The sequence below is a fragment of the Syngnathus floridae genome, chromosome 12, assembly GCF_059516105.1.
Source record: "Syngnathus floridae isolate MCC-2025c chromosome 12, RoL_Sflo_1.0, whole genome shotgun sequence".
Taxonomy (NCBI): Eukaryota; Metazoa; Chordata; class Actinopteri; order Syngnathiformes; family Syngnathidae; genus Syngnathus; species Syngnathus floridae.
The window spans coordinates 6,118,303-6,133,548 of record NC_142424.1 but is presented as its reverse complement, the minus strand read 5'-3'; the positions used below and the strand labels follow the sequence as shown (position 1 = coordinate 6,133,548).

The 15,246-nt window shown below is 40.2% G+C and overlaps 1 protein-coding gene across 2 annotated transcripts; it reads left to right on the top strand.

Moving 5' to 3' along the window:
* The first annotated feature begins 177 nt into the window (after positions 1 to 177).
* Positions 178 to 14,813, top strand: LOC148389821 (calcium-binding protein 1-like). 2 transcript variants are annotated; one of them, XM_088391672.1, is made up of 8 exons: positions 7,295 to 7,687; positions 10,192 to 10,359; positions 11,286 to 11,316; positions 11,396 to 11,539; positions 12,054 to 12,163; positions 12,241 to 12,315; positions 12,425 to 12,497; positions 13,436 to 14,813. In XM_088391672.1, the coding sequence occupies exons 1-8, from the start codon at positions 7,544 to 7,546 to the stop codon at positions 13,459 to 13,461; spliced, it is 771 nt and encodes a 256-aa protein (XP_088247798.1). In that variant the 5' UTR covers positions 7,295 to 7,543; the 3' UTR covers positions 13,462 to 14,813. The 2 variants fall into 2 exon arrangements, with proteins under 2 accessions (XP_088247797.1, XP_088247798.1); XM_088391671.1 differs by lacking the exons at positions 7,295 to 7,687; positions 10,192 to 10,359 and adding an exon at positions 178 to 1,180.
* Positions 14,814 to 15,246: the final 433 nt, after the last annotated feature.

Below are 15,246 nucleotides of genomic sequence, written 5' to 3'. Positions count from 1 at the left end.
CCTGGTTTGTTCCTGTGAATTCTCCATTTAGTCTTCTCTTCAGGAGGAAAAATGCATGTTCCATTGGGTTGAGGTCCAGTAAATGGCCAGTTTTCCACTTTTGCCCTTTTTTGTTGCTGGCAGTGTGTTTTGAGTCATTATTGTTGAATCGGTGAAGCTTCTCACAATTAGTTTTGATGCAATTTTCTGTAAATTGCAGGACAAAATGTTTTTTTAGACTTGTGTTTTTCTACTGGGAGAATTCTGTTTTTAAAGTTTGTATTTATTGTTCTCCAGGCATTAATTGTTTAAGTGGGCAAGTGCTGGCAAGAGAGAAAATGAAGTGTTGATGTCATAAACTTATCCAGAGAGCAGGATGAAAAGACTGATAGCAGCGTCCCCCTTCACTGAGAGCTGCAGTGGATTCTTCTTTTCATTCTTGTGGCAAATTACGCGCGTGATAATCCGTGGTGACGTGGGTCCCTTTGCTGAACTCACAGCGTGGACTGTGTGAGTGCGCGCATTCAAAGTTAGAGCAAGTGTGAGGGAACAGTTCCCTTGCAATTGTCCCGGCGGCAGGTGGCTGCTGCTGCAGACCTCCATCCAACCACCACCCGCGTGGACGTGGATCCAGCTGCCGGCTGATGTTCCTCACGCACCTGCAGCTCCATCCGTGAGAAGTGGGACGCGAGAGAGCATGAGCTGTTCCTTGCCGAAAAGCGAATCTGCAACGTCCCTACTGAAGTCCGCGGTGCTCCAGCACAGATCCACACAGAACGGTCGCGGCGGGCACCAAAACCAACGCGACCAGAGAGGAGCCGACACTAGCCGGATGGAGGAAGCGAGCGCTAGGAGACCCCTGTGCCGGCCCGGCCACGCAGAGAAAAGCGCGGAGGACGTGAAGCGCAAGACGCGCGCAAAGTCAGTCAGGTCCAAGCAGTCCGCAGGGCACGGGGGACGCGGACGGGACTCTAAAGGGTCCCCGTGTGCGAGTAAGGAAGACCGGGACGACGCTGACTTCTTCTTCGAGACCGGCAAGAAGCCGGTGAGCGGCTCAGCCTCCAGCTTGAGCTCGGACGCCGCCGCCAGTAGCGCCCCGGCTACGAGTCGGCCCACCTCCGGCCGGAGGTCCAAGAGGCTCAGCACCGTTTCGGACTATGATGCAAGCCTGCACCCCATCGTCAAGTCTGTCTTTGGACAAGTAAGCTTGAACTTATCTCAAACATGCAATAACACTTTAAAAAAAAAAAAGCAAAAAAACAACAACCATGGAATCAATAGTTAATTTAATTGTACATGTTGGATTAGTTGCTTGTTTGGGGGAAAGCAGCACAGAGCACTAGTGGTTAGTACGTGTGCCTCGCACGAGATGTTCTTGGTTTGAATCTCGATTTTATTGCTGTTACTCCGGCTTGCACATTCCCAATGAATGACAAGTTTTTGGGGTGGTCAACAAAAGGATAAGTGGTTTTACCCCATAGCTGTGAGGTCCTGGTCTTGACCACCATCATTTTGCACCATACATCAAGCAAAATGGCCGAACCTGACAAAATCACAGTTGGCATTACTTGAAGTTACTGAACACTGCACATCTAGCAAAAGTGAAAAAAACCTGTAGTGAGTTTTGAGGTTCCTCGTACTGCATTGTATTATTTTATTGGACTGCAAAAACATGGCATGATTGTCAAGGAAGAGGCAGATTGCCACAAAGAGCGGAAAGAGTGAAAATACTAGTGGCTTACAATTGGCCGCTTGTGAAAACTAACAAACCTCAAACACTGACAGTTCCGCGTTGATTGGTATGCATTGGGTCTTCTGTAGATCCTCATGATACCCAATGTATTCCATTTATGATGACATCCATCCATTTGCAGTGATTGGCTGGCCATTCCGGAAAATGGATGGATTTTTTTTCCGTTGTATTTTCAAGTGAAAATATCACAAAGTTCCATTCACTGAAGTTGATGTCGGGTCATGTCCAGTTGCTCCTCATCCCATGTGGCCAGTTTGAAGTCCTCCAAATGGTCAGAGACAGTCAGGTCAGAGAATAATAAAGAGAGGGGGTGGACAAAAAAACGGTACAAACGTGCAATGGGGAAAAGTGAGGAAATTAGCTAGGGAGCAACATTTAAAGAGACATCTCCCAAAAGAGCTGGGAGGAGGAGGTGCTAGCACATGGAGGTTTTTGTAAAGCCACTTCCTTTCTCGCATATATTTCCAAGTTATTTACTAAACTCAAGTAGTTGAGTTACTTCAATTTGAATGGATGGATTTGACCAATTATAATGATTAGTGCTTTGACGCTGTCATAGGTGTGCATTGTCGTCATCAAAAAGGTCGATAATACAGCACGGAAGATGCATCTGTGGCCCTCAAACACCTCCTTCAAATTAATCCGCCCTTGCCGTGCCCTTGCTGTCTTATTACTCACCAAAATCTACTCATTTTTTTTTCCAATGGGTCACCCTCCACATGAATGAGAAATAAATAAATAAGCTGGAGAGCAGACAATTACCTCCGTGCACACTAATGTGTTCCAGAAATAACTCCTGTCTCGCGCTCAATCCAGGCCAGAGCTTCAATCAGTCTCAGAGGTTAGTGCAGAGATGTTCTCATTACGCTCTCTGCTTGAAATCTCCAAAATTTATGACGTCTTTCATCCATATCGGAATGAAAAGGATTTCAGTGATAAAGATGCAAGGCTGTGTGAACTCACTGGACACTTTATTAGGTACACCCGGAGAGCTATTAAGGCGTCTTTTGAATTGCACAATTGATTTACCGTTCAAATTCTTTCGATCCAAGAGCCAACACTTTCTCACAATTTTATAATTTCATATCTAGCGCTGACAAACTCTGACAGTCAGTCAACACAGAGCTTCTATACTTGATATTGTGTAATTGCACTAGTGTACCTAATATTGTGGCCTACGAGGCTAAAGATGTGATAAGCACAACTTTTACTGTATAATGAACTCACATCACCGAGGTCCATCTCGTTGACATTTATATATTACTGTATACGAGATGACCTTAATTCTTAATTGCCAAGCAACAAGAGTGAAAACGAGAAGACTGCACACACACAAGCACACACAAGCACGCTTGCACACACTCGTCCAGAGCTTCAAGCGGACACGTCAGGGCGATGCAGCACAACAAAGTTTCTTTTCATAAAATAATTTCTTACGTAACGGGAAGATCTGCATACATACGAAGCCAACAGAGCAGCCAGTGGAGGAGGCTAAAAATAGAACATCAAGACCTGAATTTGAAAGACTGGAGGCGGCACACAGTTTTTTTTTGTTTGTGTTCTCTGAGCTGAAAAGGAAAAAAAAGCAACCCTTCATGAGCCGCTCATTGAAATGCTTGCAGTCACAATTTTAACCTTAGACGCATGACTAAATTTGTTCCCCTAAATATTTCTCATCGTCATACGTAGTTAGATAAAGCACAAATATAAATAAATTTTTTTCAGTTTTGTGACTGGAAGAAATAAACTGGTAATCAATCCTCTCAATTTAATGGCTGGGTTGCAATTAAAACACTTAAAATATTCCCAAAATATGACTTATTCTGACTATTTTATTATTATTCCAACCCTGAAAAAATAACAATAAATATACAGACATAAAATAATATACATAAAATACCACATATAATAAAATACAAAAATAAAGCAAATTTAAATGCAATAAATACATTCAGTAATATATAAAAATGAAAAAAATGAGAAAAAAATGAAATCTGCCAAGAAATCTGAAATAGACCTTACAAATAATTTTTAAAATACGTACACTTAATTAAAATAATATCTGTTTACATGGTAGGAAATATATAAACACAGTCACTATACAGTGAGACGAATTATGTCTCTGAAAGCTGCTTTTCGTGTTAACCAGCAGAGGGCGCAAGATTCATTTGAACAACTGTATGTGCCATATTACCTCCAGCCATGTAGCCATTGAGCGTGAGAGGACAAATGATGCAAGAACAGGAAATAAATGGGACAAAGAAAGCCACAAATGGTTGACTTTGTGCAATGTGGATGATTCTTGTGAACAACATCAACACTCACTCGCTTGCTCCATCGTGACAACGATGACTGTGATGGGAGGAAAAAAAAAACATTAGCTCCTCACTTGCTTGCAGTGATGCAGTCACTCATGCTGATTCACCCTGTCACCTGTTGCCCTTTTCCCCTTTTCTTTTTTCCATCCCCACAAATCTGTCTCCATCCATCCTCCATTTTTGGTCTTCCTCGGTCACTCTGACCTTGACACCTTACAGAGGCCAGGAGTGATTCTGTGATCCACAATGCTATGAGTACCAATAGGCTAGTGTTACGCGGGCTCCCTCTAGCGGTACATAAAATAAGCACATAATTACTGTACGTAGTATATACTAATAATGATTGCGTTAAAAACATTAAAGAGAATAAAAAATAATGAAATTTATAACTGCACAACCTTTTTAAAATATCTTTTTGATTCAGTACAGTATATATATTTGTTTACCTTTGAAGTATTCTTACCCTAATAACCCATTTTGGGTTATTTTTGACCTAACAAGGGTGAACAAGTGTACTTTTTCTAAATAAAATGTCCGCCCCTTATTTAATGAACATGGCCTTCTACGTTATTGTAATAATCTAATGTTGTTGCTTGGAATATTCAGTAGGAGTATAGGATGCGCTGAGTGGTGACATTTTTTTTTTTTTTTTTTTTTGCATGTGTAAGGGTGATGCTGGGAAAGAAGCGAGCATCAGCACAGCGAGCGCAGCATATGCCTCCAATATGTCTCGAGTGTGAGGCGCTATTTTTAGACCCTGGTGGATATTTTTGTATCTACGCTCGTCATGAAAAAAAAAAAACACGTTTGGTGTAAATCCTCCCATTTTGTCGCGCATGAGGATTAAGCTGCGAAACGGATGCGCCCGGGTGCACGTGGTTACAAATGATGCTAAATATTTATGCATTTTATATGTCACTTAATTTAGAATAGCATAAAAATGTTCATTTCTTATTGATTTTTTCCTTTGATTACATTTTTTCAAATAATATTTTTGCATAATATCTGTTTGAAAAATTGCATCAAAATTAATTACAATAACATTTAGGGGAGCTTTAAATTGTATTTTCATTCATATTTTCTTTTTTCGTTTGAAACCGTTTTTAATGTATTTCTTTTATTGTTTTTGTTCATAAAATAAATTTAATTAAAGTCCATCTCATTTGTAAAACTATAAAGTAAACTGTAATTAATTCATGAAACTTTTCACCTCAATTTTAATTAAATTAAGTGCTATCTCATTAACCAGACAGTTTATCTTCATTAAACTCCCTGTTTGTGGTTATGTAAAAAAATATTAAAGCATTGATACAGAGTTATGTAAATGAAAGTGAGACAAGGATGTGAAAAGGTGGGGGGGGGGGGTCATGGAATCGGAGACGCACATACACATGCGCACACACATAAACTCCGGCTTGACTTGATGAAAGCTGACGGCTCGTGTGTGACGTCCGATGAGTTCTGAAGTTCACAACGAGCCTGCGGTGCGAGGCTGCGTGAATCATCCAGTGAGCAACACATGCACGCACACGCACACACATACAAGGCCAATGAGAGCTATTTATTGTACTGAATGGCAGACAGAGTTCAAATGATTGCAGTGTAAAAGTGTTTTTTTTGGGATGGAGCAGAAGAAAAACAACATAAATGAATAATTAAATTACGGAATTAAATCAATTGTGGATGATGATGTCATGCTTTGTTGCCAACTGACAATGTGCAGTTTCTTCCAGTGTGCACGCCTTGGCCGCCAGAATGCACGACAAAGATTTTCAAAACTAACTGAGCCAATAAGATGTTGTAATATAAGTGAAGTGTTGTTTTACGATTGTCTGTCTATATGTGTTACTGCACAATGAGTGACACTACCTGTTGCTTAAATGATTTTGATTATCGCAGCATCAATGCTAGTTTCGTTAGCCCGTCAAGGGTGTTTTGCATTGCGTGTTAGCCTAAAGCTAGCAGAGTTGAACAAGTTTGGTTAATTCTCTTTATGTTTAGTTTTGTAGTCGACTTCAATTGGGCTATTGTAGTGGCAAGATGTTGTTTTTGGACCTGTGGAAGGCCTTGGTGGTCAGGATTTTGGTTTTGCAAGATATTTAGTCATGCATTCATCCTGCTGGTTAAGTAAAAGTGCAGGCTCAGCAAAAAAAGGCAAGCTTCAAAAGGGGCCCGTCATGCCGTTTGCCATCATTCCGCTTCGATAAACGTATTCATCATTATAGCTTGGTGGGGGGGCAGTGCTTAGCATGCTTGCCTCACAGTTAAGAGCCTCTGTGGTCACGTCTCGGCTCAGGTCTTCCTTGATGGACTTTACATGTTCTCCTCGCGTTTGCCTTGTGTTACTCTGGGTATTCCAGGTTTCGTCCTCATTCCGCCAACATGCTATAAGTTCATTGAAGACTTGACATTTCCACTGATGTGAATCCATCCATCCATCCATCCATCCATCCATCCATCCATCCATCCATCCATCCATCCATCCATCCATCCATCCATCCATCCATCCATCCATCCATCCATCCATCCATCCATCCATCCATCCATCCATCCATCCATCCATCCATCCATCCATCCATCCATCCATCCATCCATCCACCCATTCGTCTGGACCTGTTTTAGAGGCTGCTTGACAAAAAGATGATGACGAATAAGTAAATGTGTGTTTTCATGAGAGCAAGACTGAATGATTCAGGCCAACTTATCTTGCTTGGAAAAAATATGAATAAATCCACACAAATTTTGTGTGCGTGTTTGAGTTCGGAACAGCTGCGCTTCTCTTTGTGTGTATATTTTGGTGTCAATCCAAGCACTTCAAGCTTAAATCATGACTTTCTCACATGTGTGTGCGTGTGGATGGATGGATGGAGGGATGCTGGGGCTATAAAATGGGGAGAAGGAGCAGAGGAGAGGAATGGTTTATTTTTAGATCTAGAGCCTCACATGAGTGTATATTTCTGACTGTGTGTGTGTGTGTGTGTGTGTGTGTGTGTGTGTGTGTGTGTGTGTGTGTGTGTGTGTGTGTGTGCGTGTGTGAGTGTGTGCGCTTGTAGGTATCTGTGCATTTTGGATTAGCCTCTGCGGCATCTTGCTCCGGGGAAGGTAATATGCTTGTCCGAAAGAACCTCTTGTGTGGAATTTGCATAGATTTGGGAGAGCGTGGCAGAAAGAGAGAGAGAGAGAGGGAGAGGAGGAGGGTTGAAAGAAAGTGAGTGAGGGAGAGCAAGGGAAGGAGACAGGGTAGAGGGGAGGGAGGGATGCAAAGACCGTCGGAGAGAGGATGGAATGATTAAGCCATCTTTTCCACTCCCGCCGCTCGCACCTCCACGTTCTTCCGATCCGTCGTTTGTTCTCCTTCTCCCTATGAAGACCCCCTCCAATCCATTTCCTCCTCTATCATTTCTCTCCTCTTCTCCCCAAATGTCCTCTCCTGTCAGTCAATGAGGCAGTAAAACCTTCTTCTCCTTTCCCAATCACTCCCCCATTCCAATGCATGCCTGGAGACGCACGCCGACATTCATGCACGCGCCGCCGCCGTCACACACACGTAGGGGGAAAACATAAGGCGAGACCACCCCGTTTGGGGATTTTTGCAATGGGCAACTCTGTAAAGTCGCTCAAAATTTTCACCAAGAAGGTAAGCTCTGCTTTTTTGGCTGCGGGTTCCTGCATGCTAGCTCATCCCAAACTCCCTTCAAGTGACTGGACTTTGTGTAGTGCTGTCGGACTTTGACGATCCATCCGTGTAGCGTTTGCTTGGGAGGAAATAGTGGCAGGATGTACTTTGTGTAGTTTCACTTTTGCATGCATTCAGTGTTTTCAGAAGTAGAAATGATTTGTTGGTTCATGAGGTCAACCAGTGGATTGTGTCAATAGTGGAACTTTTGACATGTCAGTACAGTCGGACCATTCCAGAATGCTTATCGACTATATGATAATAGAAATGGAATGTTATGTGTTATATTAGATTGTTACAGAAGTTGGAAAAATTTTTTGAGTAACATAAGCAAATGTTAAGAGCTATCCAAGTGTATAAAAAAGTTAACCTGTTGCCCCCCCCCAACTTTGGGGGTCAAATTGACTCATTTTAGAGGTTTGTTTTTCTATCTACAGTAACATTTTAATGTATTTAATGGTTATGCAAGTGCAAATGGAAGTTAACAACTTAACTCTCTTGTCATGTTACAATTTAGAAACTAATATGAAAACAAAGTTGAAACCTCATGTTATGTTACTGGTTAAACTGATCAATTTTAAAGTCACAAAATTTCAATTAAATAATACAATGTAACCCACCTGTAATGTTAATGTTTAATAAATAAATAAATAAATAAATAAATAAATAAATAAATAAATAAATAAATAAATAAATAAATAAATAAATACATTTAACATTGCTGTTATGTTGTTAGTCAAATTGGCCCATTTCAAGTAACACATTTTTTTACACCTTTAAACCTGTTGTGTTGTGTTGTGTGTCAAATTAACTAAAAAAGTTTTCTGCTAATGCTAAATGCTACAAATAATGCTAACACATTTTATCATGTTAACATGGTTTAGCCATATTGCAGTCAGCACACAAACGATTGTCCACTTTTCGAAATCACGATAACTTCAATTTGCTTTTGTTTTGTCCTTTTCTCAAATGTGTTTTTCCTAGAAATTGCTTCAAATCTTGAGCTTCCACTGGACTGTTTTGATACAGTAACATAAAATTGAGACATAAACGTGCATGTTGACAAGCTTAACAAATAGTGCAGCATCTGTTGTCTTCTTTGCAAAGCCTTCAATTGGCTACCCAGTGCATCCCTACCAGCAGCAGCTGCACATTGCTGACCTAAAAATAAATAAATATTACAATTCAAGTCTCCACACACGACTTTTTTCTACACTTGGGCCTTTTTTTTCTATTTCTTTATGCGTGTTATGTAACTGTCCGCGTGGCTCGGTAGTAATTTTCTGGCACGCTGTATCCTCCGCAAACAGCCCCTGCGCCATGCATCACTTGCTCAGATTAGCCAGTGGGCATCGAACCCCCCGTGCTTGGCTACTGCAGAAATGCACAAAGTAGCTGCGTTTGCACTGACATGCTAAGCAGATGGAGTGTGAAGGTCATTTTGAGTATCAAATAGTATGTTTGTTTGGTGTATATGCGCTTTAAATGTTATATACCGGTGTAAAGATGCAGGAGGCCGGTCGGCGCTCTCCGGGTAATTGGTCGTGACAGTCGCACGATCTGAAGATGTGATCGGTGATGTCACATTCTATTTTCAGTCTTTTTACGGCTACGGCTTGTTTGGATCAGAGGATAACAAGGAAGCGTCCTGTTTTAATTAACCTGTGGATCGCTCTGTAATTGGGCCGACTTTGCATGAGAGCTTGGTTAGCCCTCGGGGTTGGTGAGCTTAATTGGTGATTAGGAAAAAAAATGGCTGACTGAGCATGAAAGGCATCATCTGGACTGGCCTGTAAAATTTGCATGAAGATTAGGTGCGTTTTTTAGGTCAAGGTTGATCGGAGTTGATATTAGGCATCTCTTGTCTCTTGTCTAAACTTGTCCTGAAATGTATTCATTAATATTAAGTAAAGTAGTGAGGTAATGATTATTTTTATTGTTGATTAATTTTCGTTATTATTATTATGTCGATTGATGAATCAGATGACTGTCGACAAGCTGAAATTTTGAGGATTTGAGCAAAAAATATGCCTCAACGTTTCAATGATTATGAAAAATCATGATCGATTAGTTTAAGAACCGATTAGTTGTCGATTAATCGATGAATCCTTGTTCCTCTAGAGTTAAGTAAACTAGTCAGACAGGCAGTGGTGTTTCTATGCAGTGCCATTGGGATGTTGAAGCTTTGGAAAGGCTGTCATGGGCAATTTGTCATCTGTGAAGTTTCTCGCCTTCGGAAGAGAAAATAAGAATTTAAAAAAAAGCACATCAATGTATATCAGACCTCGTCTGCCTCCCTTCCCTGAAGTTTACGTTCCATAACGACTGACTCCAAAATGGCAAATAACTGACAGACTCGAATAGCTCATCCCTCCCTCGCGTCGACTCAAATTGAGTCTCCCGTCTTCACGCGCCAACCTCACCCGGCTCCTCAATACTCTAACCCTGGACCGATTTTGCTCCAGGACCAGAAGAAGAACTACAAAGCGGTGCAGTCCTCAGAGGAAGGGGGCTCAGGGGGGGGCTATCTGGAGCCACTAGTGGCCCTGGCCCAGAACGGCACCAACATGCACAACGTGCTGGGGCCCGCGTGCATCTTTCTACGCAAGGGCTTCGCCGAGAACCGGCAGGCTGTACGTAAGTCCGGAAACTAGCACGTGCATGCCTGCTGAGAGAAAAGCGTGCTGTCAATTTCTCACTGTCACAGCGCCGAGTGTGACCTAAAAAAATAGGGAATTATATGTATTGACAGCCAGTTACAGGCTATATAATGTATTATATTACGTATTATTTGTCATTATATTATTGGAATGCACAATTGCGGTTGCAAAATAAATTCTTTATTATATTTACTAACTGCATTTAATTCAATGTTTTCTTTTATTATATTTTAATTGATGTGAATAATGCATATTATTGTATATTTTTAAATGATATTATTATTATTTTCTCCATTTATTCATATTTTTTTATATTGTCCTTGTTATTTCTACTCACTTGGGGAGCAACACAGTCAATTTGGGCTCAGTGATTTCAAGTATAGTAATTGTTTCTGGAAATATTGTGCTTTAAATGCTTCAAAATTGCAACGCAGTACGACTTTACCTGCAACTTGAAGGCCGCAAGTTGGAAAATAATCTATTGCTTTGTGCAATTTCCACATTGTGGGATGTTGTAAACGTTGCTGCTATTTCTATGATGATGTCATCATCTTTCACTATCGCTTTGCGACAGCGACATCACACGTTAGACTTTTTTCTTCTTCTTAAAACAGATCATATCAGTCAGGGTAGGCGAGCGTGCCTGCGCTGACTCGTGAGTGGTCGCTGTGCTGATGAGCTGCGAGATGGCGGCTCTTCTTTTTTGGACACCATGGTTGCATTTGTCACGAATGTCAAGTTCAGTAATAAAATGCTGAACCTAAAAACAATTTGGAGGCAGCACATTATACATTAGACATGTTTGTGGCGTATGAACACCACCAAACACATTTATTTATTTCTCACGCCACATTTGTGTACTGGTGGGCTGCTAATTCTCCCATGTGATTTCCTTCCAGGACAGAGAGCTGCGGCCAGAAGAAATGGATGGTAAGCGACAGCGACAAAAATAAAATAGCCTCTAGTTTAAATATAATTGTGTAATAATTACCCTCTGATATGCTCCCAGAGCTGCGCGAGGCGTTCAGGGAGTTCGACAAGGACAAAGACGGCTTCATCGGCTGCAAAGACTTGGGCAACTGCATGAGGACGATGGGCTACATGCCCACAGAGATGGAGCTGATTGAACTTAGCCAGCAGATCAACATGAATTGTAAGTGAATCTGTCAGCTGGGACCTGTCAAATTTTTTACCTCAATAAAGTTGTATTGTCTTTGTATTTAAAAGTTAAATACAACTGAACTGTACTTAACAAATATACTATAGTGGGTTCAAAAAAGTTTTGTTGACAATACGTTCCATGCGCCCGCACTAGTCGAAGCATGATGTTCAGATTGATAATGCATTTGTGGAATTTGAATTTAGCAGCAAAATTCGGCTGTTTTCATCCATCTCAGGGGGTGGGGGGGGGGGCATTTTGCCATTTGCTTTTGACTGAAAATGGCCGCCCCCTGAGATGGATTTAAAAGAGGTGGATTCTTCTGCTTAATTTATATTCCACAAATGCAATGTTAATCAGAAAAATTTGACTTCCTCTTTAAATCACGTAAAGATGCATCTTTTTATTTAATTTAGTGATTCTTTTGCTTCCCACTAGAGGGCGTCTGAGTACCACTAATCCAATGCACATTTATGTACTGTAGAACTTTACTTTTTGTCCGCAACAGTGGGCGGACATGTCGACTTTGAGGATTTTGTTGAGCTAATGGGTCCCAAACTTCTGGCTGAGACCGCAGACATGATCGGCGTGAAGGAGCTGCGGGATGCGTTCAAAGAGGTCGAGACATTTCAATTATTGAATCATCCATTCATCAATTGTCTCTAGCGTAAGTGACGTAACCTTGTCGTTTGCAGTTTGACACCAATGGCGACGGTCAGATCAGTACCGCAGAACTCAGAGAAGCGATGAAAAAGCTTTTGGGACAGCAGGTATGAGTCATGCGATCATAGGCCATTTTATTAGGTACACCTGCACCCTTGCCAAAATATAGGTCAGTCAAAACTGAGCACAATTATCGTCATATTTTTACATTTTCAGGTAGGCCACAGAGATCTGGAGGACATTTTACGAGACATAGACCTCAACGGAGATGGACATGTGGATTTTGAAGGTATGACATCTCCTTATTTGTTCCTAAAATATTAAAATACTTAAATATTCATATTTTATTCCGTGTATGAGGGATATATGCCTTTCACGTTTGGAAAAGAATTACTGAAATAAATTCCAATTTCCACTATATTTGAATTTGCTGAGAAGTACATACTTAGTGTATGTACTGTACATAGAAAAATATATACACTCCATTTCTACTTAGCTCTAAAGCACACACCGTCTGCGGGGATGAACGGCGCCAGTGTGTCTGTCAGATTATCTCCGTGGGGATTATGTCACCTCAAAGATTACACCCCCACCACCACTACACACACATATACAGAGAGAGAGACGAGGATGCATATTTGCTGTGAGGGATGAGAATATCTGCGTTATGTTTTTTGATGAGTAAATGCTACAGTGCAGCTTTAGTTCATCTGAGCTGGTGTATACATTGTGGCACTATAAAACATTTCATGGTGCCAAAGCAAGACTTGAGGAGAGGTAACAGTTTGCCCTACTCATTCAAATATTTTTGCAATTGTGTAAAATAAAATTGTGGTCAGTTTAAACTTTAAACAGTTTAATTGCTTTAAACTTTAAAGCTTTAGAGACAAGCTTTATGTTGATGTTCGCTATTCATTGGCGGAGATAGGGCTTTTTTTTTCTTGGGAGGAGGTTGCAAGTATTTTTCAGGGGGGGCCAAAAAATCTGTTTTAAAATATTTGACTATAAGAATGTTTTAAATAGTGTTCCCTCACTATAACGCGGTTCACATGTATCATTTTTCCAGTAAATGACTATAAATGGAAAGAAAATAAACTACAATAATGAAAATACAAAATAAACATTTATTATCATCACTTTGTAACCCCCGCGATAAACAAGACTATACTACACTATAACATTTGTCTTCATCTCACATGCTTGTGCCGCTGTGCCTTAAATTGGCAGAATTCGTGCGGATGATGTCTCGATGACTTGAGCGTGCACCGCTGACCTTTACGGAGAAAGAAAAATCACATCAAGGCCGGCCCTGAAACTGCACCGCTGGAGTATGACGGCCGACAAGCACATCAAGTCAACACGGTTGGGGTTTTTTCTCCTGCTGTTTCTTTGAACATAAACCGATTTGTTTAAGACTATAAACTTTCTTGTTTTTTACAAAAAGGATAAGCACATTTTCTTCTGGTGCTAATGTGCTTGTCAAATTGAATAAATCTATCTGACAATTCCGTGTAGCGATTTAGATGATGTCATCCACCGAGAGCCTACGAGAGCGTATGAACTCACTCAACTGCCGATAAAAAAATCACAAAAAAAACATGGAGGCTATCTCAGGTTATACGTGCACACCATCAGTGGAAGCAAGGTTTAGGGATGAAGGCAAAAACACAATATGGCAATATCTCGGTGTGGTCTCGTCAAAGAAGTGTCATTATGTTTTTTTGTACATAATCTCCTTTCCTTTCCAGACTGTAGATATGTTCCCATTATGCTGTCTCGCGGTAAGTTTTTTTTTTTTATTTGTGATGTAACTTCATGTTCTGGATTCATTTATGTCATTTTATTGTGAATTCTGTGTCTTTTACTGTGTGCATTAATATTTCCTGATACAAGTTGGACAGTGCATAAGAAATCTAGTACATACATACCTTTGTTCAAATGTCAGTTTTTGTCATGAAAAAAAAGAAAAAGCCAAATTGTTTCAAAACTTTTGGGGAAAATTTTCATAACAATGATGTATCTTGGCAATTGAACAAGGGTGTGTAGACTTTTTATATCCACTGCTTCTACTGTATGTACAGCTGACCTGAGAGGCAATTTAAACATTCCAAACTAATTTTGAATATCATTGCGCATGAGTATCCAGATTATATTTTTATTTAATTTTACCAATTCCCAAAGCACATACTGGTGGCAATGTGAGATTTTTTTTAATTATTAGATTTTATAACTATACCGTATTGTTGGTTGTGTTTTCTTAAGAGGCAATTTGTGTCCATGTGTGTAATTTGGATGAGTAAGATTCTCAATAATCTGTCATTTAAATTATTTTCTACATATCAACAAAGAAGCAGCATTTGTTTCTTTACGCACAAAAGCCAAAGAAAGTTGACAAAACTACTATTTGACTTAAGTACAAGGTATGCAGGATGTTTAATTTATATCGATAAAAGAAGGGACTGTTAATAAATGTGCATGCCAAGTGGAGGTATGAAATCAAAAAGGGAATTCTCATACTTGTTTTTTGCTGTGTGAAAACTATGCATGCCAAAAGCAATTTGTAGCAGATTTTCTGGTAGAATAAAGGTTTTTATGACATGCGAAATTTGACCAGTGTGACTTGTTGACGTCTGCTAGGCACTGGGGATTGACGTATTGTATATTACGCCAGAAAATGTACTTCATTTAATTTATGCAGGGCCCTGACCATGTTCAGATCACAGGACAGTGAGGGCACATGCCGCTAGCATCCTATAAAATGTTTATTTTATTTTCATTTGCTAGATTGAGATAACAGATGCCTATTGTTGTCAAAATTCTTATTTTTTTACTAGCCGGTATCGGTATCAGTAGTATTTCAAGGTATCGATAATTGCAATGGATGCCGATACAAATCTCAGTTGCCCTCTTTTACTATTAGTATTTTTATATTTTTACTATTAGTATCCTTTGATTATTAGTAAAGTAGAAATTAGAATAGAAAATTACCATTGCAATTTTACAGATAACTGCTATACTATTAGGATATGTAGGTTTTT

Excerpts from the sequence above, each read along its gene's own strand:
- LOC148389821 (XM_088391671.1), top strand. The coding sequence starts at position 677 with ATGAGCTGTTCCTTGCCGAAAAGCGAATCTGCAACGTCCCTACTGAAG. Across the intron at positions 1,181-11,285 it reads TCAAGTCTGTCTTTGGACAA|GACAGAGAGCTGCGGCCAGA; the intron begins GTAAGCTTGAAC and ends ATTTCCTTCCAG. Across the intron at positions 12,316-12,424 it reads AAAAGCTTTTGGGACAGCAG|GTAGGCCACAGAGATCTGGA; the intron begins GTATGAGTCATG and ends TTACATTTTCAG.